Genomic DNA, 26,000 nt, shown 5'->3' with positions numbered 1-26,000 from the left:
TTATTCCGATGTTCTTTACCTATATGATACACTAATACCACTTATTTAACTATATGAACCTTATGACTGACGATATGGCGGATATAAAATAACAGACAGTCCTATTTGATCCTAATCCGGATTCCGAACCAGTTTTTCCTTGTCTCCCATGCCGTTAACCACTGAGGAAGGGGTCTGCTTTGTAAATCCCCGAAACGCGTCTGGTATCCTTCCCCCCACCAGGACAAAGTGGGTCTACAAGTCCGAGAAGCCTGGAAGCTATCATCTGTGGGCCAGAGAAATCACCGGAACCATCGGTGTTGCACCACGCAGGTAATCTAAACCGCGTGTAACAAACTTTTTAACTGGCGCCAAATCTGAAACAAGATATCAACCCTTGAGACCGGTGCAGTATACCAACACACCGTGTCGAGGAATTACCATCCAGAAGCCTCGGGTAAGCACTTGTACACCGCACTTGTAAGCGATCGCATCACTACAGCGGGACGCCGCTGTGCGTACTAGCAGCCAAACTGTTATCTAACATAGACAGTTAGCTGCATACGCTTGGGACCCTGATCCCTCTTGCTTGAGACAATTACTCAAAGACTGGCTGTCGGAGTGGATTATCATACATGGAACTTTTTCTTCAGGATTCAACTAGTGAACGCTTCTATAGTTGATGCATGAACTCAACATTTTAACTATATCCATCGGGATCTTTATCAATTTATTCATTTAACCAGTTGTGTATTTAATTCTCTTTTTATTCATTTTATTGCTGTTATTATTATTGCCTATCATCGACAGTACCGTATCTCCTTTATTCAATTTTAGTATTTAGTATAACCTTGTTATTATATTGCATTATTGATATTTTATTACGTTTATTGTACTTATATTGTCTCAAATAAATTCAAGATCCCTATACTTTTAGTGAGTGCCCCACTTTAATTTCTTATATTTATCCTCCTTTTCAGACAGCAGTCTGTTAGTGGGTGCACCCCTTTTGGATCCCCTTTTCATCTTAGTGCGACATTTCCTTGCATTTTCATAATAAAAATAATTGTTATTAAGTATGAAGGACCCACATTCCATTTAAAAATCAGTTTGTTGGATGGGAAGATGACCTTCCTTCTGTAGTTGTTTTCTCATACATTGGATACCGGATTGATGTTCTATCACCGTATACAGTGACTGAACATCTAGTGTTCCGATAATCCAATCGGGATCATAACTGATGTTTTCTAAAATCTGAATCACATGGGTGGTGTCTTTAATGTAAGATGGAATTTTCTTAACTGTGGGTTGAAGGATTTTATCGATGTATTCGGATAGATTAGCTGTAATAGACCCTATACCGGAGGCAATGGGTCGTCCTGGTGGGTTTATGGCGTCTTTGTTTAGTTTAGGTAAACAGTAAAAGACTGGGAAACGTTGTTGCGTAGTTTGAATGTATTTACCCTCCTGTTCTGATAGAATGTTCCCTTGTATGCCATTTTCACACAATTTTATGAGCTTTCTATGATATTCTTGAGCAGGATCAGTTAATAATTTACTATATGTGTCTACATCGGATAACTGTCTTAGACACTCCTGATTATATTTCTCATACTCCAAAATGACTGTTGCACCTCCTTTGTCTGCTGGTCTTACAACTATATTGTTATCACCTTGTAGTTTTTAATGACGGCTATCTCATTTTTCGATAAATTGTGGTATTGATTTTTGTCTTTATTTTTTTAACGTCATTCTCTACGGATTGACGAAAGGTTGACATTCCTACACTTATCTCTTGTCTAGGGTATTTTTTTGTTTTAATCTTAAGATTTGTATGTCTAAAATTATCTTCCATAGGTACATGATCTAATACAGTAATTGGATTTTTCATAAAGTATTTTTTAAGGCATAGTTTTCTCGATGCTGATATACACTTCAAACTTACCAAGTTTATTGGTTGGCGCAAATTCTAAGCCTTTGTTTAACAAATCAGTTTCTACTGAAATTTTTAACTTAAATTTTAAATAGAATTTGTTGTTCCATCTGTTAATATTGGTTCTTTTGGTATTTTCCGTCATCTCCCTCTCCGTAATTTTTTCTTTCTCTGTATTGGTGGGGTGAGTGATTTCTCCTCGGTGTCTGGTAATGTGTCCTTGAATTTCTCATCCCCTGAGTGTTTGGACATTGTTCCTTATCATAATGGGAATCTTGATTGTGGTGACGCTGTCTCAAATTGTATGGAGGATTGTGCCTTGGTGGTGTTTGTCGTATTCTTGTCTGTATTTGTAGTGTTGGGGATTGTCTCGATGTTTGTCGAGTCCGTGTCCTGTGATAGAGGGGGTGTAATCTAAAAAACGGTGCTCGGATAGTGCTTCATATTGATTATTAGTAGGTATTGTGATTTTTTTCCCGTTTTGACTGTGAGTCATATTCTCCATTTCTATTTGCACTAGTGGATTCTGGAAATTCCTCTCCTTCTTTATTGGCTAGAGGATATGCATTACTGTTTTTATTTTAAAAATAAAAACATTAATGCATATCCTCTAGCCAATAAAGTAGAGAAATTTCCAGAATAACCAATATTAACAGATGGAACAACAAATTCTATTGTAAATTGTAAAGTAAAAAAATTGTAACTCCAGCAGAAACTGATTTGTTAAGATCAAAACAAAAAAATACCCTAGACAAGAGATAAGTGTAGAAATGTCAACCTTTCGTCAATCCGTAGAGAATGACGTTAAGAAAATTAAAGACCAATATCAATACCACAATTTATCGAAAAATTAGATAGCCGCCATTAAAAAACTACAAGGTGATAATAATATAGTTGCAAGATCAGCAGACAAAGGAGGTGTGACAGTCATTTAGTATGAGAAATATAATCAGGAGTGTCTAAGACAGTTATCCAATATAGACACAAGAATATCCTACTCAAGAATATCATAAAAAGCTCATAAAATTGTGTGAAAAGGGCATACAAAGGAACATTCTATCAGAACAGGAGGGTAAATACATTCAAACTACGCAACAACATATCCCAGTCTTTTACTGTTTACCTAAACTACACAAAGACGCCATAAACCCACCAGGATGACCCATTGTCTCTGGGATAGGGTCTATTACAGCTTATCTATCCAAATACATCGATAAAATCCTTGAACCCACAGTTAAGAAAATCTCATTGTACATTAAAGACACCACCCAAGTGATTCAGATTTGATAAAACATCAGTTATGATCCCGTTTGGATTATCGGAACACTAGATGTTCAGTCACTGTATACGGTGATAGAACATCAATCCGGTATCCAATGTATGAGAAAACAACTACAGAAGGAAGGTCATCTTTCCATCCAACAAACGGATTTTTAAATGGAATGTGCGTCCTTCATACTTAATAACAATTATTTTTATTATGAGTCAAACTTCTTTCTGCAGACACGCGGGACCGCCATGGGTACCACGTTCGCCCCAGCTATGCCAATTTATTTATGGCCCAGTGGGAGGATAAAGTTATAACACCGAGGTTGGGGATGGACCTGGTACTCTGGCGTAGATACATCGACAATGTGATTTTTGTGTGGAAAAAGGACATAACTATTACAACTTACAATTTTCAGCCACCACTAGTCAAACATCAGTAATATTTTTAGACATAGACATTTTTGTGGGCAAAAAGAGCCTGATAAAAACCTATCAGAAAGAAGTCTCCAAAAACAATTATATACTTTTTGACAGCTGTCACTTACCACAATGGCTGCTAAATATTCCACAGGGTCAATTTAGGCGTATTAGAAGAAACTGTACCCACAGTGAAACCTTTGAAATAGAAGCACAAAAAAGTGAAAGATCAGTTCCAAAAGAAAAGATATCTGCCACTATTATTAGATAAATCAGTGGATAAAGTACGCCAGGTAGATCGTCAGACTTTTTTTGAAGACAGAAATGATGAATCGACAGCCAATGTTGAGGACAGTACCATCAGATTAATTCTACCTTTTAATCCTCAATATAAAAAAATTGAATCTATTATTCAGAAACATTGGCATTTTATTCAGGTTGATAAAGTGATAGGACCACTAATGCCCAATACACCAAATATCCCATTTACCAAAGCTCCTAATCTAAACTAATTAGTAGCTCCAACAGTTAAAATGAAAAGCATCACAAACATAAAGACACCTACCCTAAGCGGATGGATAGGCCTTTCGGGCTTCCATCGGTGTGGGAGATATATGGGATGTCGTTTGTCCAAATTTCCCAAAACCACCTACTCTACTACCTAGAGATTTCATAACATGCGATAAAAATAGTGTGATATACATGTTCTAATGTCCATGTAAAATGCAGTATGTGGGAAGGACCAAGAGGCCCCTTAAGAAGCGTATAGCCGAACATATGAACAATATCAAAAAGGGATACAATAATCACACTTTATCAAAACACTATAAAACGGCCCACAACCAAGACCCCACAGGGTCTGTATTTACTGCACTTGAAAAAGTTCCTACACATTGGAGAGGAGGCAACCATATCCTTAGGATGTCCAGATTAGAATCCAAAAGAATATATGAATTTGGTACCCTCCTCCCCAAGGGACTGAATGCTGACGCTGACCTTGAAATTTTTGGTTTTATATAGACTGATTATGATGGAGTACGCTCTTCGTTGATGCGGGATAGGCTGTTTTATACCTGCACTGCTATCCCTCCTCGACGTCTAGTGCCCACATCCATACTTCTATCAAATACGTATTTCATATTGGAAGCCATTTTTCCACAGCAGAAATACATGTTCTCCATCACATGTTTTCTACATGCGGAAATATTTTTGAATAATACATATTATGATCATAACTGCTTGAAGAGAATTGTCATATTTTACATATCAATTTTATATACAATACTACTTTCTCTGAATGGTCAGAGGTTTATGATCATATAGAGACTATAGAGACTATCTGAGGCACCCATTGGCCCGCCTGATCTTGGTCTGCCCTTGAGTGTCTCCATGACTCCTTATATCTACAATAATATACATTATATTACTCTCTCTGAACAGTTAGAGGTATATAACTATATAGGGACCATATAAGACACCCATTGGCCTACCTGATCCTGGTTCGCCCCTGAGTGTCTCTAAGACTCCATATATACTGCCATACAAATATTGGATTAAATTTTAATTAAGATATTTCTCTATGTGTAAGTTGTATTAGTCCAGATGAGGTGTGCACAACTACTCTATACTTCACATTGATCCTTTTGTATAGACGGGGTGTGTCTATATTAGTTGGGGCACCCATTCCATATACAATAGTGGGGTGAGCCACCACAAACCAATATATCAAAAAAAAATTATCATGTTTTAGTGTCTCCATATTCTGAGAGCCATAGTTTTTTCAGTTTTTGGGCGATTATCTTAGGTAGGGTCTAATTTTTTGCGGGATGAGATGACGGTTTGATTGGCACTATTTTGTGATGTAAGGTGACAAAAAAATGGTTTATTTAGCACAGTTTTTATTTTTTATGGTGTTCATAGGTCATGTGATATATTTATAGAGCTGATCGATACGGACGCGGCGATACCTAATATGTATACTCCCCCCCCCCCTAATTTCTGTATTGGAATGCATTGGCTGTATGAGTAATACTGTGTGTATTACTCATACAGCTTCTGGGGCCTGTGAGATCCAGGGGGCTGGATCTCACAGGCTCTTCACCGGAAGGCAGCGCAGATGCCTCAGAAAGGCATCGCGCTGCCTTCTATGCCATCGGGTCCCCGATGGAACCACCACCGCACCAATGAATTGACCTGCGGTTTGCGGCAATCACCGCATTTAGCCAAGGTGCCTGCTCAATGATTTGAGCAGGCACCTTGTTCCGATCACCGCCCGCCGGTGATCGGAACAACACATAATGTAACAGTACATCATGGGTCCCTAAGGGGTTAAATACAGTGGATATAAAAAGTCTACACACCCCTGTTAAAATGTCAGGTTTCTGTGATGTAAAATAATGAGACAAAGATAAATCATTTCAGAACTTTTTCCACCTTCAATGTGACCTATAAACTGTACCAATCAATTGAAAAACAAACTGACATCTTTTAGGTAGAGGGAAGAAAAAATATTAGAATAAAATAATATGGTTGCATAAGTGTGCACACCCTTAAACTAATACTTTGTTGAAGCACCTTTTGATTGTATTACAGCACTCAGACTATCAGCATGACACATTTTGACTTGGCAAGATTTGCCCACTCTTCTTTGCAAAAACACTCCAAATCTGTCAGTATGTGAGGGCATCTCCTGTGCACAGCCCTCTTCAGATCACCCTACAGATTTTCAATCGGATTCAGGTCTGGGCTCTGGCTGGGTTATTCCAAAACTTTAATCTTCTTCTGGTGATGCCATTCTTTTGTTGATTTAGATGTATGCTTTGGGTCGTTGTCATGCTGAAAGATGAAGTTCCTCTTCATGTTCAGTTTTCGAGCAGAGGCCTGAAGGTTTTGTGCCAATATTGTCTGCTATTTGGAACTGTTCATAATTCCCTCTAGCTTAACTAAGGCCCCAGTTCCAGCTAAAGAAAAACAGCCCCAAAGCATGATGCTGCCACCACCATACTTCACTGTGGGTGTGGTGTTCTTTTGGTGATGTGCAGTGTTGTTTTTGGTGCCAAACATATCTTTTGGAATTATGGCCAAAAAGTTCAGACCATAACACCTTTTCCCACATGCTTTTGGGAGACTTCAGATGTGTTTTTGCAAAATGTAGCCTGGCTTGGATGTTTTTCTTTGTAAGAGAAGGCTTTCATCTTGACACTCTACCCAATAGCCCAGACATATGAAAAAAACTGGAGATTGTTGTCATATGTACCACACAGCCAGTACTTGCCAGATATTCCTGCAGCTCCTTTAATGTTGCTGTAGGCCTCTTGGTAGCCTCCCAGACCAGTTTTCTTCTCGTCTATTTATAAATTTTGGAGGGATGTTCAGTTCTTGGAAATGTCACTGTTGTGCCATATTGTCTCCACTTAATGATGACTGTCTTCACTGTGTTCCATGGTATATCTAATGCCTTAGAAATTCTTTTGTACCCTTCTCCTGACTGATACCTTTTAACAGTGAGATCCCTCTGATGCTTTGGAAGCTCTCTGGGGACCATGGCTTTTGCTGTGGGATGCGACTAAGAAAATTTCAGCAAAGACCAAATAGAGCAGCTGAACTTTATTTGGGGTTAATCAGAGGCCCTTTAACTGCCTCCTGACCGCCTAACGCAGGATCGCTCACTCAGGCAGAGTCACGCAGGATTACACTCACAGCCGGCCTGCGCATGCGCATCGCGGGTCGGCAAGAGTTACAGGACAAGTTCGTCATCAGCCTGCCAGCCAATGATCGTCGCTGGCAGGCTGATGATTTTCAAAAAAATGAATCAGAAGTCATCTAACACATTATATTTATAAATATGTGTTAAATGGATTCTGTGCACCTCTGCTGGTCCTTTTCGTCGGTTGGTTCCAGCAGAGGAGCACACATCACAGTGAGTACACCCAACACAACACTTAGCTCCCAGATCACCCCCCATCACCCCAATTAACCCCTTCATCGTTCCTATCAATCACCTAGTGAAAGGGAAAAAGTGATCAGTGTAAACTGTCACTTTGTTTTTCACTGGTATTGACTGTTAGGTTTTAGGATAGTTTAGGCCCCTTGGTTAGGTAGTTAGCGATCGTTTAGCGCCCAGACCACCGCACCGCAGTCACTGATTCGCTGATCAGCATTTGTACTTTTATAGTATCTGTAAGTGATCAGAACTGACCACAGTCAGATCTATAATAGCATTAGTGTCACCTTAGCTCGCCCTCCACCCAAAACGCAGTGTTGGCCCGATCAGGCCTAATCGGTCGCCCACACGTGCGTTCACCCATGCCCGCCCCGCCGCAGTGACAAATTTTTATTTTATTTTTATCACTGCACAATCACTTTACAAGCGCTACGGCTTCCTGTAATTAGCTAGCCTCCAATTTGTAAGACAGGCTTGCTTTTTTTTCTTGGGTAGTCTCAGGGAATACCCCCTAAATTTAGTTGACCAAATGGCAAATAAGGGGTATTCTTCTGAAGAGGCCTACCGGCTTCTGACCCAGTCGGATGAGGAATGGGAACCCTCATCTGACGAATCCAGTGGGTCAGAATATGAACCTGTAGAAAGCAGTGGCAGTCTGACTCAAAGTTCGGACGAGGAGGTTGAGGTCCCTGATACCACCAGGCGTACACCCGGCCCTGTGTTGCTAGACCACAGGTTGCACAGGATCCGCTTCAAGGGCAGCAGAGTGGGGCTAGCGCTGTCGGATTACGTGGTGAGGCATACACCAGCAGCGCAGCCCATCCTGGACCTAGTACCAGCACTGCCGTAGAACATGGTGAAGTGGCAAGCACTAGAAGGGCAGTTGAAGCTGGCACGGTGGCACGTGCAGTAGTTCCCCCGTCGCAGCCACCGCACAGACAGGCCCATAGAGCCCCTAGAGTCCCTGAGGTGCTGGCAAACCCTGATTGGCAGCCCCCAATTTCAGCCGCATCATTAGTTCCCCCTTTCACCGCCTAGTCTGGAGTTCTGGTTAAGACAGCTCAGATCGGTTCGGCACTGGGATTTTTTAAGCTGTTCTTGACTGCGGAGATCTTGGACATAGTCGTGGCAGAAACAAATCGGTATGCCACTCAATTTATAGCCGCCAACCCGGGAAGCTATTATGCCCAGTCTTTCCAGTGGAAACCCGTCCAAGTTTCTGAAATTAAAACTTTTCTGGGCCTTCTCCTCAACATGGACCTAACCAAAAGGCATGAATTGCGGTCATATTGGTCGATGAACCCAATTCATCACATGCCCATGTTCTCTGCTGCCATGTCCAGGGCACGATTTGAGGCCATCCTGCGTTTCCTGCACTTTAGCGACTACAGCACCTCTCGTCCCAGAGGCTACCCAGCTTTTGACCGGCTTCACTAAATTCGGCCCCTCATAGACCACCTTAACACCAAATTTGCAGATTTGTATACCCCTGAGCAAAACATCTGCATAGACGAGTCCCTTATACATTTTACCGGGCGCCTTGGCTTCAAACAATACATCCCAAGCAAGCGCGCCCGGTATGGGGTCAAATTGTATAAGCTCTGTGAAAGGGCCACAGGCTATACCCACAAATTTCGGATCTATGAGGGTAAAGATCAGACCCTGGAGCCGGTCGGTTGCCCTGACTACCTGGGGAGCAGTGGGAAGACAGTCTGGGATTTGGTGTCACCCTTATTTGGCAAGGGGTACCATCTTTATGTGGACAATTTTTACACAAGTGTGCCCCTCTTCAGTCATTTGTTCCTAGAACAGATTGGCTGCTGTGGCACCGCGCAACCTAGTCGCCGGAGCTTCCCCCAATGGCTCGTTACCACCCGTCTTGCAAGGGGGGAGAGGGCTGCCTTGTGTAACGAAGAACTGCTCGCGGTGAAATGGAGAGACAAGCGTGACGTTTACATGGTCTCCTCCATTCACGCAGACACGACAATACAAATTGAACGAGCAACCAGTGTCATTGAAAAGCCCCTCTCAGTCCACGACTATAATTCGCTCATGGGAGGGGGGGACTTCAATGACCAGATGTTGGCTCCTCATTTAGTGTCCCGTCACACTAGACGCTGGTATAAGAAGGTGTCTGTATATTTAATTCAATTGGCTGTATATAATAGTTTTGTTCTCTACAGTAAGGCTGGGAGAACAAGATCCTTCCTCAAATTTCAGGAAGAGATCATTTAGAACCTCCTGTATCCGGGAGGTTCCGTGGCCCCATCCACCAGTGTAGAGAGCCGTCTACACGAGCGACATTTCCTCAATGTTGTTGCTGGTACCTCAACCCAAGCATCACCCCGAAATAGATGTTGTGTAGCAGGAGTGGAATAAGGCGTGACTCCCGCTATTTCTGTCCTGACTGCCCTGACCACCCTGCCCTATGCTTAGGGAAGTGTTTCTGGAAGTACCACTCACAGGTACACTATTAGTATATGGATTGCATCTCACAGGACAGGCACACAGGGCTATTAGGGCCCTTTTACACAGAGCTGCTGCAAACCTCTCCTTTCACCTGGGACAAAGTACAAAATGTACTTTTCCACATCTCTGGGCGCTTTGCACATTGTCCCATGAGGAAGGAGAGGTTTGTCCTCTAAAAAAGGTAAAAAAAAAAAAAAATCACCGGTAAGCAAAAAAGTTAATGTTCTGTTCAAAAAGTTAAATAAAGTTTATAAAAGTTAATGTTCCATTCAAATGTTATTATAATGTTAATACATTTATTGCGTTGCGGCCTGTTTTTTTCTTTTTTACCTTCTAGGTGGACCAACCGATGAACCAGCTGCAGCATCTGATGTGCATTCTGACAGAAGCATTGCGCTGCTGTCACATTACACAAAAGTCGGTGTATGCGGCCCTGCAAGACGAGATTTTTCCTCTGCAGTAAAAGATATGTTTGCCGAGGCTTATGAGCTGAGGGGGCGGCGGTGTTCATATGCTTTGGCAAACACTTTGTATATAAAAAAAATGTTAAAAATCCCAGCAATGATTTATTCATCCACATCGATTGATGTGAATGGAGAAATCGGGATTGCCATGCCATACGAGCTAAGTGGGTTTGGATGTCGGGCGGAGCTCCTTTGTCCTGGCAGACACCTTTCCCCTCCTCACCAGTAAGCAAAAAGGTTAATGTTCAGTTCAAAAAGTTTAAGTTTATATGTTCTGTACAAAAGTTAATAAAATTATTGCTGCCTGTTTTTTTTTTTTTTTTTTTACCTTCCTGGTGGACCAACCGATCAACTAGCTGCAGCACTGATGTGCATTCTGACAGAAGCATTGCGCTGCATTACACACAAGACGGTGTATGCGGCGCTGCAAGACAAGATTTCTCCTCTGCAGTAAAAGATACGTTTGCCGAGGCATATGAGCTGAGGAGGAGGCGGTGTTCCTATGCTTTGGCAAACACTTTGTATGTAAAAAAAATAAAAATCCCGGCAATGATTTATTCATCCACATCAATTGATGTGAATGGAGAAATCTGGTTTGCCAGGGCATACGAGCTAAGTGGGTATGGATGTTGGGCGGAGCTCCTATATCCTGGCAGACGCCTTTCCCCTCCTTTTTTTTTGGGCAGACATTTTTTCCTCCACATTGATCGATGCGAATGAAGAAATCTGTGCCGTTCATTTTTTTCTTTCAGCCCAGAGGCTGAACGGAAAAAAAAAAATCTCATTACCCGTATGCTCAATATAAGGAGAATAGCAGAAACTTCTAATGCTGGTCATACATGTAATGATTGTGGAGACCCTCAAATGCCAGGGCAGTACAAACACCCCACAAATTACCCCATTTTGGAAAGAAGACACCCCCAAGGTATTCGCTGAGGGGCATATTGAGTCCATGAAAGATTGAAATTTTTGTCCCAAGTTAGCGGAAAGGGAGACTTTGTGAGAAAAAACGAAAAAAAAGAAAAAAATTCCGCTAACTTGTGCCAAAAACAAAAATCTTCTATGAACTTGCCATGCCCCTCATGGAATACCTTGGGGTGTCTTCTTTCCAAAATGGGGTCACATGTGGGGTATTTATACTGCCCTGACATTTTAGGGGCCCTAAAGCATGAGAAGAAGTCTGGAATCCAAATGTCTAAAAATGCCCTCCTAAAAGGAATTTGTGCCCCTTTGCCCACCTAGGCTGCAAAAAAGTGTCACACATGTGGTATCGCCGTACTCAGGAGAAGTTGGGCAATGTGTTTTGGAGTGTCTTTTTACATATACCCATGCTACATATACCCATTTTATTATACAAAGTTGGCATTTGACAGAGATATTTATCTCACCCAGCATGGGTAAATGTAAAAAGACACCCCAAAACACATTGCCCAACTTCTCCTGAGTACGGCGATACCACATGTGTGACACTTTTTTGCAGCCTAGGTGGGCAAAGGGGCACAAATTCCAAAGAGCACCTTTAGGATTTCACAGGGCATTTTGTACATATTTTGATTTCAAACTACTTCTCACTCATTAGGGCCCCTAAAATGCCAGGGCAGTATAACTACCCCACAAGTGACCTCATTTTGAAAAGAAGACACCCCAAGGTATTTTGTGATGGGCATAGAGAGTTCATGGAACTTTTTATTTTTTGTCACAAGTTAGTGGAATATGAGACTTTGTAAGAAAAATAGAAAAATAAAAAAATAAGCATTTTCTGCTAACTTGTGACAAAAAAATAAAAGGTTCTATGAACTCATTATGCCCATCAGCGAATACCTTAGGGTGTCTACTTTCCGAAATGGGGTCATTTGTGGGGGTTTTCTACTGTCTGGGCATTGTAGAACCTCAGGAAACATGACAGGTGCTCAGAAAGTCAGAGCTGCTTCTAAATGCGGAAATTCACATTTTTGTACCATAGTTTGTAAACGCTATAACTTTTACCCAAACCATTTTTTTCCCCAAACATATTTTTTTTATCAAAGACATGTAGAACAAAAAAATTTGATACAAATTTATATATAAATTTTGTTTTATTTGAAAAATTTTACAACTGAAAGTGAAAAATGTCATTTTTTTGCAAAAATGTTGGTCAATTTCGATTAATAACAAAAAAAGTAGAAATGTCAGCAGCAATACCACCAAATGAAAGCTCTATTAGTGAGAAGAGAAGGAGGTAAAATTCATTTGGGTGGTAAGTTGTATGACCGAGCAATAAACCGTGAAATTAGTGTAGTGCAGAATTGTAAAAAGTGGTCTGGTCATTAAGGGGGTTTAAGCTAGGGGAGCTGAGGTGGTTAAATGATGATTTTTGAAAGTAATTGCTTAATTCTGACTACAGCTACATCCCCAGTTGCACACTTATGCAACCCCATTATTTTAGTTGTTTTTTTTGTTTTCTTCCCTCCACCTAAAAGATTTCAGTGGTATAGGTTATAGGTCACATTAAAGGTGGAAAAAGTTCTGGAATGATTTATCTTTGTCAAATTTTTTTACATCACAGAAACCTGACAGGGGTGTGTAGACTTTTTATATCCACTGTAAAAGTTTATGACCTCTTAGTAATTTAGAGATAAGGGTTATTAGATGGCAAGCAAACAGTGAAATTGAAAAAAGGATTTACACAGCTAGAAAAACAGTTAACCCTTTGTGACAGAACGGCTGAATATTTTTAATAAAGACCAACCTTTTTTTTTATTTTAGCCCAAAATGAGTAGATTGCAATCATTTAAAAAATACATAGCTTTTAAGTACCGGGACCATTTATGATTTAGCATTTTCATTTTTCCTCTCTACGTTCCAATAGCCATAACTTTTACATTTTCTGTTCATATAGCCAAATGAGGGCTTATTTTTTGCGGGATAAGTTGTATTTTTAAGGGCACCATTTAATTTACTATCTCTGGTAGAAATTGTAGATTGTGGCACATTTCAGCATTATAAATAAACCCTAAAGTCCTTATTCTGCAGCTCAATATAAATATGGCGATACCAAACTTGTATAGTTTTTTATTGTTTTACTACTTAAAAAAAAAAAAAAAAAGCTTTGAAAAAAACTCTAAATTTTCTTTGCATCTCTATTTCGGACCGTCATAACCTTTTTAGATTTCTGAGGACCTGTTCTTTGCCAGACGAATTGTAGTTTATATTGGTACAATTTTTGTGGTACATACATCTTTTTGATTGCTGTTATTCCAATTTTTGGGGGAGAAAAGGTGACAAAAAAAAAAGGTGAATTGTGTGTTAAAATATTTTTAAAATATTTTCAGCCAGGTGCCTCCTGTATTATAAAACCATCACCCGCCGCTTATGGAGCAGGCTTACTGCAGCAGCCCTCTCCATACATTACCAAATCCACAGATGCCTCAGACGGATGCCATAGAGTGGCATCCATCACCATAGAGTTCCACTGGAAAAAAAAACACGTATAGGTTATAGTGTACGCTAACAGATATGTTTTTGTACTGGAATCTGCAAGTTGGAAAAGTGTAGTGTCTTGCACTTTTGCATCCTTTTTTTCCCAACCCAGCCCATCAAAGGTTCTAACAGAAGGTCAAGGTGGTGGCAGCTGAAGAATGAAGCTGAGCACGTAGGACCATGCTCATCCAGCTCAGTAGGTGGACATGCATTTTACTATACAGACTAAACACTATAGGGTGTCATTATAAGTGTCTCTCTCTAGTCCTGTAGAACCTGCCCTTTTCTTCATTACGAAGACAACCCATTGATTTAACCGCTTGCCGCCGCGCTAACGCCGAAAGGCGTCATCGCGGCGGCTCTCCCAGGTCACACTAACGCCAATAGGCGTCATCTCGCGAGACTCGAGATTTCCTGTGAACGCGCGCACACAGGCGCGCGCGCTCACAGGAACGGAAGGTAAGCGAGTGGATCTCCAGCATGCCAGCGGCGATCGCTCGCTGGCAGGCTGGAGATCCGAATTTTTTAACCCCTAACAGGTATATTAGACGCTGTTTTCATAACAGCGTCTAATATACCTCCTACCTGGTCCTCTGGTGGTCCCTTTTGTTAGGATCGACCACCAGAGGACTCAGGTAGGTCAGTACAGTCGCACCAAACACCACACTACACTACACCCCCCCCCCCGTCACTTATTAACCCCTTATAAACCCCTGATCACCCATGATCACCCCATATAAACTCCCTGATCACCCCCCTGTCATTGATCACCGCCCTGTCATTGATCACCCCCCTGTCAGGCTCCGTTCAGACGTCCGTATGATTTTTACGGATCCACGGATACATGGATCGGATCCGCAAAAAGCATACGGACGTCTGAATGGAGCCTTACAGGGGGGTGATCAATGACAGGCGGGTGATCACCCATATACACTCCCTGATCACCCCCTGTCATTGATCACTCCCCTGTAAGGCTCCATTCAGACGTCCGCATGATTTTTACGGATCCATGGATACATGGATCGGATCCGCAAAACACATGCGGACGTCTGAATGGAGCCTTACAGGGGGTGATCAATGACAGGCGGGTGATCACCCATATACACTCCCTGATCACCCCCCTGTCACTGATCACCCCCCCCTGTAAGGCTCCATTCAGACATCCGCATGATTTTTTACGGATACATGGATCGGATCCACAAAACGCATGCGGACGTCTGAATGGAGCCTTACAGGGGGGTGATCAGTGACAGGGGGGTGATCACCCTGATTACCCTGATCACCCCCTGTCATTGATAACCCCCCTGTAAGGCTCCATTCAGACGTCCGCATGCGTTCTGTGGATCCGATACATGTATCCATGGATCCGTAAAAAATCATGCGGATGTCTGAATGGAGCCTTACAGGGGGGGTGATCAGTGACAGGGGGGTGATCACCCTGATTACCCTCTGTCATTGATAACCCCCCTGTAAGGCTCCATTCAGACGTCCGCATGCGTTCTGTGGATCCGATACATGTATCCATGGATCCGTAAAAAATCATGCGGATGTCTGAATGGAGCCTTACAGGGGGGGTGATCAATGACAGGGGGGTGATCAGGGAGTCTATATGGGTGATCACCCCCCTGTCATTGATCACCCCCCCCTGGTAAGGCTCCATTCAGACATTTTTTTTGGCACAAGTTAGCGGAAATTTTTTGTTTGTTTTTGTTTTTTCTTACTAAGTCTCATATTCCACTAACTTGTGTCAAAAAATAAAATCTCACATGGACGCACCGTACCCCTCACGGAATCCACAGCGTAAACATTTTTAGACATTTATATTCCAGACTTTTTCTCACGCTTTAGGGCCCCTAAAAAGCCAGGGCAGTATAAATACCCCACATGTGACCCCATTTCGGAAAGAAGACACCCCAAGGTATTCCGTGAGGGGCATATTGAGTCCATGAAAGATTGAAATTTTTGTCCTAAGTTAGCGGAAAGTGAGACTTTGTGAGAAAAAAACAAAAAAAAATCAATATCCGCTAACTTATGCAAAAAAAAAAAAAAAATTCTAGAAACTCGCCATGCCCCTCATTGAATACCTTGGGGTGTCTTCTTTCCAAAGTGGGGTCACATGTGGGGTATTTATACTGCCATGGCTTTTTAGGGGCCCGAAAGTGTGAGAAGAAGTCTGGGATCCAAATGTCTAAAAATGCCCTCCTAAAAGGAATTTGGGCCCCTTTGTGCATCTAGGCTGCAAAAAAGTGTCACACATGTGGTATCGCCGTACTCAGGAGAAGTTGGGGAATGTGTTTTGGGGTGTCATTTTACATATACCCATGCTGGGTGAGAAAAATATCTTGGTCAAATGCCAACTTTGTATAAAAAAAATGGGAAAAGTTGTCTTTTGCCAAGATATGCTGGGTGAGAAAAATATCTTGGTCAAATGCCAACTTTGTATAAAAAAATGGGAAAAGTTGTCTTTTGCCAAGATATTTCTCTCACCCAGCATGGGTATATGTAAAATGATACCCCAAAACACATTCCCCAACTTCTCCTGAGTACGGCGATACCAGATGTGTGACACTTTTTTGATGCCAAGGTGGGCAAAGGGGCACATATTCCAAAGTGCACCTTTCGGATTTCACCGGCCATTTTTTTACACATTTTGATTGCAAAGTACTTCTCACACATTTGGGCCCCTAAATTGCCAGGGCAGTATAACTACGCCACAAGTGACCCCATTTTGGAAAGAAGACACCCCAAGGTATTCCGTGAGGGGCATGGCGAGTTCCTAGAATTTTTTTATTTTTTGTCGCAAGTTAGTGGAATATGAGACTTTGTAAGGAAAAAAGATAAAAAAAAAAAAAATCATCATTTTCCGCTAACTTGTGACAAAAAATAAAAAATTCTAGGAACTCGCCATGCCCCTCACGGAATACCTTGGGGTGTCTTCTTTCCAAAATGGGGTCACTTGTGGCGTAATTATACTGCCCTGGTAATTTAGGGGCCCAAATGTGTGAGAAGTACCTTGCAATCAAAATGTGTAAAAAATGGCCTGCAAAATCTGAAAGGTGCACTTTGGAATATGTGCCCCTTTGCCCACCTTGGCAGCAAAAAAGTGTCACACATGTGGTATCGCCGTACTCAGGAGAAGTTGGGGAATGTGTTTTGGGGTGTCATTTTACATATACCCATGCTGGGTGAGAGAAATATCTTGGCAAAAGACAACTTTTCCCATTTTTTTATACAAAGTTGGCATTTGACCAAGATATTTTTCTCACCCAGCATGGGTATATGTAAAATGACACCCCAAAACACATTCCCCAACTTCTCCTGAGTACGGCGATACCAGATGTGTCACACTTTTTTGCTGCCAAGGTGGGCAAAGGGGCACATATTCCAAAGTGCACCTTTTGGATTTCACCGGTCATTTTTTACACATTTTGATTGCAAAGTACTTCTCACACATTTGGGCCCCTAAATTGCCAGGGCAGTATAACTACCCCACAAGTGACCCCATTTTGGAAAGAAGACACCCCAAGGTATTCCGTGAGGGGCATGGCAAGTTTTTTGAATTTTTTATTTTTTGTCGCAAGTTAGTGGAATATGAGACTTTGTAAGAAAAAATAAAAAAAATAAAATCATCATCATTTTCCGCTAACTTGTGACAAAAAATAAAAAGTTCTATGAACTCACTATGCCCATCAGCGAATACCTTAGGGTGTCTACTTTCCGGAATGGGGTCATTTGTGGGGGTTTTCTACTGCTTGGGCATTGTAGAACCTCAGGAATCATGACAGGTGCTCAGAAAGTCAGAGCTGTTTCAAAAAGCGGAAATTCACATTTTTGTACCATAGTTTGCAAATGCTATAACTTTTACCCAAACCATTTTTTTTTTTTGCCCAAACATTTTTTTTTTATCAAAGACATGTAGAACAATAAATTTGGCGAAAAATGTATATATGGATGTTGTTTTTTTTTGCAAAATTTTACAGCTGAAAGTGAAAAATGTCATTTTTTTGCAAAAAAATCGTTAAATTTCGATTAATAACAAATAAAGTAAAAATGTCAGCGGCAATGAAATACCACCAAATGAAAGCTCTATTAGTGAGAAGAAAAGGAGGTAAAATTCATTTGGGTGGTAAGTTGCATGACCGAGCAATAAACCGCTAAAGTTGTGGAGTGCCGATTTGTAAAAAAGGGCCTGGTCACTAGGGGGGTATAAACCTGTGGTCCTTAAGTGGTTAAAGAGGTACAGTAAAATGCTGAATTTATCTTGTGGTGGTGCCGCAGGGAAACTGAACAGATCACTGCAGGAGGAAACTGTATGATTTACTTATTGTGAAGAGATCCTTCTAAGGGTGGGTTCACATCAAGTTATGAGCTTTCCATCAGACGTATACCACAGGAAGGTCCTGACGTATACCTATGATGGAAGGCTGTAAAGTATCCCACAGTATAAGCATACAGTGGGATACATTACTGACATCTTCCCTCCCCCTCTGTAACAGTCCTATCCTATCAGCAGGCTCCCAGCAGCATGGAACATAGTGCAGAGGGAAATCACATGACCATCCGCGTCATGGTCCCTCCCCCTGCACTGTGTGCCTGCTTCCGTTAACCCATTCCACAGGCAATTGTTGAACTGCCTTCCATCTCCAACTGCCCCTCCTGTCAGCTCCCCCTCCTTAAAAACTCTGCCAAACATGATCTGAGCATCTTATCAGATGCTCAGATCATCATTAGTACAGAGCAGACTCCTGCACAGTCCTGCCAGCAGAAAAATAGCAAACGGCTGCTCTCCTTGTTGTCAGGGCTGCACCGAGCTCCCTCTGCTCTCTGTCTCAGGAGATCCTCTGACAATTGTCCATATGTGGGCAGTGACGTCACAGGAGCTCTCTGAGGCATCTGCTTAATAGAGGCCAATGACAGATGCCATACAGAGGCCTCCGTCACACACAGGCTATTACAGTCTCCGTTATACAGATCCTAATTCTGTTTTTTGCGTTCCGTATACAGACCGTATACGGAACCATTAATTTAAATGGATCCGCAAAAAAAAACTGAAGGTACTCCGTATGCCTTCCGTTTCCATATTTCCGTTCTGTTCAAAGATAGAACATGTCCTATTATTGTCCGCATAACGGACAAGGATAGTACTGTTATATCATGGGACAGCTGTTCCGTTCCTCAAAAAAATGAAAAAGCCATACAGTCGTGTGCAAGAGGCCTTACAGGACACTGCAGGATGGAATAACACAGTCTACTGATTATTCCATGCTGCTTTTTTACAGTATACTGACTTATACCAGCCAGACGGAGGGCAAAAGGACGTGAAACGTAGATGAAAAATGTGATGTGTACCCAACATATATGAATTGTCTAAGGTGGACAATTCCTTTAAGTGGAGAACAAAGTTTTTAGACTTTTGTATGCATTCAAACTGTATTTACTGGGCATTACAATGCTGAAGACAGGATATCACTAAATAGGCACTAGTATCTGGCACAGTTATGAAAAAAGGTTGGTGTGTAATAGTTGTCTGTGTTCCCACAAGTTTTTAAGAGTGTCAGTCAATCTTCTATAATTGCAGTGACCCATTGTATTAAATGTTGTACCATTTGTGGAATTTCCTTGCACAAGTATCGGAAATTCAATTAGATAAAATGTTTATAAGGTGCCATGGTTCTATATGTGGACCAGAGGAAGCAAGAAAGATGTCAAGAGGGAGGTGCTTGAACTCCATTTGACCTGCTTTCCAACTGTTTAGTTTTTGTTATTTTATGACAAAACCACACAGTGTACCGCAATATTGTGTCCTGCAAAAAAGACATAACCAGATGAAAAGCAGGTCAAATGTAGTCTGAACTTTAGTCTTTTGGAATCTGTTTTATTAAGGCTACTTTCACACCAGCATTTTCCATTTCCGCTATTGAGATCAGCGTTTTTCTGTCCGCCATGTGGTGAGGAGCTAGACGGATCCGTCCTGACACACAATGTAAGTCAATGGGGACAGATCCGTTTTCTCTGACACAAAAGAAAACTGATCCGTCCTCCATTGACTTTCAATGGTGTTCAAGACGGATCCGTCATTGCTATGGAAAACATAATACAACTGGATCCGTTCATGAGTGATGCATGCGGTTTTATTATTGTAACGGAAGCGTTTTTACAAATCCATGACAGATCCACAAAAAACGCCAATGTGAAAGTAGCCTAAGGTGAATGGAGTCACTGAGGAAAACATCCGATTGTGGAGTATTGAAACATATAGCACAGGCAGAATGCTCAGTGGAAAGACAGAACATGATGTTAAAGGGAACCTGTCACCAGTTGTATGGTGTCCTAACTAAGGGCAACATAAATAAGTGACTGATTCGCTTAGCAAAATGCTGGGTCACATTCTTTAATTGACCCAATCTGCCAAAATCTTGTATTGAAAAGCCCCAGCTGATAATGATGAGTCATGAATATTCATGAGCTCCTGACTCTCCCCGCCCACCTGCTGCTGAATGACAGTTTGTTTCCATATGAATCAGCAGCAGGTGGGCAGGGGAGAGGCTATAGCTCAGAATATATATACGCTGGACTCAATGACATCACGCCGGACTCAAATCAGCTCATTAGCATGCGGCATCTTTGTGTGTATATTATGAGGTAACCATCTGTCACACCAGTAAGAGAATACATCTAAGGTACTTTTTAGTCGTTAACGATTGTATATAATTAGATTATAATCAAATATCCACATGATAGGTTCCCTTTAATGGTCCCTAACAGGGACATCACACTAAGTACACGCACTTACCAATCCACAATTGATAGAAATTCCTTCCCTGGCTCTCTCTCCAGTTGCCCCAGTTCTTTTCAAACGCTCAGAACCAGCCAGATCCACAAAGTGAAACTTTGCAGTGAGAGTTTCACACTCTAGCGATGATGTATCTGCCTATGAAGAAAATAACTTTAACAGGCACTTCACAGATATTACCCACTGACACTGTCTGCCCATAGAATCAATCACATTTCACTTCTTTCATTTCTCATAGTGCTCTTGAAAAATGAAAGCCGCAAGATGAAAAAGTTATTTTTATTATGCCCTGATACTTTAATGTAAAACAATATTTCCCATTTAGCAGGCAAAATTCACGGAAACATGTCTGTAGAATATAGTGCCCTATTTTAGATGCTAATTCTATGTGGGACTATTTGTTCACTAAAACAAAGGTGAACGCATTGCACTCGCAATGAATCCAGACCCATTCACTTCAATGGGGCTGTGCAGATAAACAATGATTTTCACACATCACTTGTGCGTTGCGTGAAAATCGCAGTATGTTCTATATTCTGCGTTTTTCACGCAACGCAGGCCCCATAGAAATGAATGCTTGCTGGGAGATGATGTTAGTAAATTGATAAAAGTAAATTTGCTGTATTATAAGGGTACTTTCACACTAGCGGCAGGATGGATTCGACAGGCTGTTCACCCTGTCGGATCCGTCCTGCCACTATTTTGCCGTGCCGCCGGACTGCCACTCCGTCCCTATTCACTATAATGGGGACGGGGTGGGCGGAGCTCCGGCGCAGCACGACAGTGCGCGGTGAGAAGCCGCCGGACTAAAAAGTCGGACATGCAGTACTTTTAGTCCGGCGTTCTTTCGCCGTTCACTGCCATGCTGTGCCGGAGCTCCGCCCCCATCCACATTATAGTCAATGAGGATTACAATAGGACTTAACCAAGCTTTTATTTAATCTATATCTACTAACATCTAACTACTAAATATAAAATAGACTATCAACTATTACACCTATTCGGACTATTGCTATACGTGATATAGTTTGGACAATCACTCACAGGCAATTTTACGCATATTCACGTACAGTGGATATAAAAAGTCTACACACCCCTTTTAAAATGTCAGGTTTCTGTGCTGTAAAAAAATGAGACAAAGATAAAGAGGGATCTCAAGGTATCAGTCAGGAGAAGGGTAGAAAAGAATTTGCGAAAAGAAAAACATCCAAGCCAGGCTACATTTTGCAAAAACACATCTGAAGTCTCCCAAAAGCATGTGGGAAAAGGTGTTATGGTCTGATGAAACCAAGGTTGAACTTTTTGACCATAATTCCAAAAGATATGTTTGGCGCAAAAACAACACTGCACATCACCAAAAGAACAGCATACCCACAGTAAAGCATGGTGGTGGCAGCATCATGCTTTGGGGCTGTTTTTCCTCAGCTGGAACTGTGGCCTTAGTTAAGCTAAAGGGAATTATGAACAGTTCTAAATACCAGTCAATATTGCCACCAAACCTTCAGGCTTTTGCTAGAAAGCTGAACATGAAGAGGAACTTCATCTTTCAGCATGACAACGACCTAAAGCATACATCTAAATCAACAAAGGAATGGCTTTACCAGGAGAAGATTAAAGTTTTGGAATGGCCCAGCTAGAGCCCAGACTTTAATATGATTGAAAATCTGTGGGGTGATCTGAAGATGGCTGTGCACGGGAGATGCCCTCGCAATCTGACAGATTAGGAGTGTTTTTGCAAAGAAGAGTGGGCAAATCTTGCCAAGTCAAAATGTGCCACGCTGATAGACTCATACCCAATAAGACTGAGTGCTGTAATAAAATCAAAAGGTGCTTCAACAAAGTATTAGTTTAAGGCCGCATGCACACGACCGTGGTGTGTTTTGTGGTCCGCAAATCACGGATCCGCAAAACACAGATGGCGTTTCTACGCGTTACGCAATTTGCGGGTCAGCATGGACAGACGTTACATACAGTAAAACTGCCAATTCTTGTCCGCAAAGCCCAGACAAGAATAGGACATGTAATATTTTTTTTGTAGGGCCATGGAACGGAGCAACGGATGCTGTCCGCATCTTTTGCGGCCCCATTGAAGTGAATGGGTCCGCATCTGAGCCGCCAAAACGGTGGCTCGGATGCGGAAAAAAACAACGGCCGTGTGCATGAGGCCTAAGGGTGTGCACACTTATGCAACCATATTATTTTATTTTTATATTTTTTATTCCCTCTACCTAAAAGATTTCAGTTTGTTTTTCAATTGAGTTGTACAGTGTATAGGTCACATTAAAGGTGGAAATAGTTCTGAAATGATTTATCTTTGTCTCATTTTTTTTACAGCAAAGAAACTTGACATTTTAACAGGGGTGTGTAGACTGTATATACAGTCATGTGAAAAAATTAGGACACCCTTTGAAAGCATGTGGTTTTTTGTAACATTTTTAATAAAAGGTTATTTCATCTCCGTTTCAACAATACAGAGAGATTAAAGTAATCCAACTAAACAAAGAAAACTGAAGAAAAGTCTTTTCAAGATCTTCTGTAAATGTCATTCTACAAAAATGCCTATTCTAACTGAGGAAAAAGATAGGACACCCTCACATGTATTCCCTCTTAAATTGGCTCAGATCTCACACAGGTATATCACACCAGGTGCACATAATTAGTAGATCGTTACTCTGCATGTTGAATGAGGCTTGCCCTATTTAAACCTCAGACATTTAGTTTGGTGTGCTCCTGACTGTTGAAGTGAGAGTGAGCACCATGGTGAGAGCAAAAGAGCTGTCAGAGGACTTCAGAAAAAAGATTGTAGCAGCCTATGAGTCTGGGAAGGGATTTAAAAAGATCTCAAAAGATTTTGAAATCAGCCATTCCACTGTCCGGAAGATAGTCTACAAGTGGAGGGCTTTCAAAACAACTGCCAACATGCCCAGGACTGGTCTCCCCAGCAAGTTCACCCCAAGAGCAGACCGCAAGATGCTAAAAGAGGTCTCCAAAAACCCTAAAGTGTCATCTCGAGAACTACAGCAGGCTCTGGCTACTGTTGATGTAGAAGTACATGCCTCTACAATCAGAAAGAGACTGTACAAGTTTAACTTGCATGGGAGGTGTGCAAGGAGGAAACCTTTGCTTTCCAAGAAAAACATAGAGGCCAGACTGACATTTGCCAGAGATAAAGTTGACAAAGACCAGGACTTCTGGAATAATGTTCTTTAGACAGATGAGTCCAAAATTGAATTATTTGGACACAACAGCAGAGGACATGTTTGGCGTAAACCAAACACAGCATTCCAAGAAAAGAACCTCATACCAACTGTGAAGCATGGAGGTGGAAGTGTCATGGTTTGGGGCTGCTTTGCTGCAGCAGGACCTGGTCAGCTCACCATCATAGAATCCACGATGAATTCTACTGTGTATCAGAAGGTGCTTGAAGAACATGTGAGACCATCAGTTAGAAAATTAAAGCTGAAGCGGAACTGGACCATGCAACATGACAATGACCCAAAACATACTAGTAAATCAACCAAAGATTGGCTGAAAAAGAAGAAATGGAGAGTCCTGGAATGGCCAAGTCAAAGTCCAGATTTGAATCCCATTGAGATGCTGTGGGGTGACTTGAAAAGGGCTGTACGTGCAAGAAACCCCTCAAACATCTCACAGCTGAAAAAGTTCTGCATTGAGGAGTGGGGTAAAATTTCCTCAGACCGATGTCGAAGACTGGTAGATGGCTACAAGAACCGTCTCACTGCAGTTATTTCAGCCAAAGGAGGTAACACTCGCTATTAGGGGCAAGGGTGTCCTATCTTTTTCCTCAGTTAGAATAGGCATTTTTTTTACAGAACATCTTGAAAAGACTTTTCTTCAGTTTTCTTTGTTTAGTTGGATTACTTTAATCTCTCTGTATTGTTGAAACGGAGATGAAATAACCTTTTATTAAAAATGTTACAAAAAACCACATGCTTTCAAAGGGTGTCCTAATTTTTTCACATGACTGTACATGATTCATGTGCCATTATTATAGAGAAGTGTAACAATTTTTCAGAGTTCTCGTGCTATTAATTCAATAATTTACTGCATGTGATTATGTATTATAGGGAATCATTTGGATTATTATTTTTAATCATCTAATTATGTATACATTTGGAAGCAATGTTTGATGTGTTGCTGTGACGAAACAAGATATAACCACCAATATTACTAGGAACTTTGTTGGAAAGAGCAATACATCAAAATATTGAATTGTTTAAGGAATTAAACAAATGTATTTTTAATCTTAGAGAACAATAGTGGTTTATTGATTACATGTAGTTTTATATTTCTCATATTTATATTACTATTGTTAATTATTGTTTTATTATGTTTTACATTCTTTACCATAAACACGCTGTGACCTTAACTTTAAAGCTTTTTTTTTCCATTTTGACTGTACTGGCGTACACTGTATATCTATATACACCAGTCCATTATGCCAGTAGAAAATAATTATACTTGGATTTTTTTGTCAAAGAATAGCCTTTTATGGACAACTTTCCATACAGAGGCATCTCATCACAGTGCAGGAGGGAATCTACGCAGGATGTCAGAGCGCTGTCCTGGGTAGTTTCTCCTGGTTGTCCTGTGTAAGAGACAATACACAAGACATTATAATGAAGAGCAGAGAGCAGCAGTTTCTTACAAGAAAAACAGGTCTTCCCGTATAGGTCTTCCAGTGCCTATACAAAAGAAAGCAAAGTTAGGAAATGTAAAATAACTCACCGGATAAGAGTCTGAAACACGTGTTTGATGCAGGTGAACAGAAAATATTGCATGAGAACGTGAGCTCTGAGAGTTCATTTGTGTGCTGGCAGTTGTACGAGACAAAGCACCTTCCTTCAGAAGTTGGAGCAGCTGGAAAGGTAAAAAGTCATTCAAATGTATCACATAATGAGTATACTTAAACCTCAAGACTGAAAAATTCAGGAGGCAAATATTGATAAATGGAATAGGTAGCCTTTAGCTTTACAGTGAGGGTGGTCGATAAAAATTACAGTGACATTTAGAAAGAAATATGGGGAGATTTATAAAACTGGTGTAAAGTAGAACTGGCTTAGTTGCCCAATAGAAACCAATCAATGAAAATGAAAGGTGGAATCTGATTGGTTGCTATGGGAAAATAAGCCAGTTCTACTTTACACCAGTTTGATAACTCTCCCCCTATGTATTAAGTAAACCAAATGTAATAAGAAAATGTCAACTAGAAAGAAACTTTGAAGAGAAATAGGATACTATCCAAGAAATCTT

The 26,000-nt window shown here is 41.2% G+C and overlaps 1 protein-coding gene across 1 annotated transcript in view; it reads right to left on the bottom strand.

Moving 5' to 3' along the window:
- Positions 1-26,000, bottom strand: part of LOC122931583 (kinesin-like protein KIF21B) — a 735,311-nt gene that overhangs the window by 594,266 nt on the left and 115,045 nt on the right. Inside the window, exons 5-6 of the mRNA XM_044285657.1 lie at positions 25,476-25,607; positions 20,727-20,864 (exon numbers count right to left, since the gene is read on the bottom strand). Coding sequence (XP_044141592.1) covers positions 20,727-20,864; positions 25,476-25,607 — 270 coding nt within the window. The remainder of the gene's footprint in view (positions 1-20,726; positions 20,865-25,475; positions 25,608-26,000) is intronic.

Source organism: Bufo gargarizans, chromosome 3 (genome assembly GCF_014858855.1).
Source record: "Bufo gargarizans isolate SCDJY-AF-19 chromosome 3, ASM1485885v1, whole genome shotgun sequence".
In the NCBI taxonomy this organism is placed as follows: Eukaryota; Metazoa; Chordata; class Amphibia; order Anura; family Bufonidae; genus Bufo; species Bufo gargarizans.
Note: the sequence above shows the minus strand (reverse complement) of the source record. Positions and strands in the feature narration are given on the sequence as shown.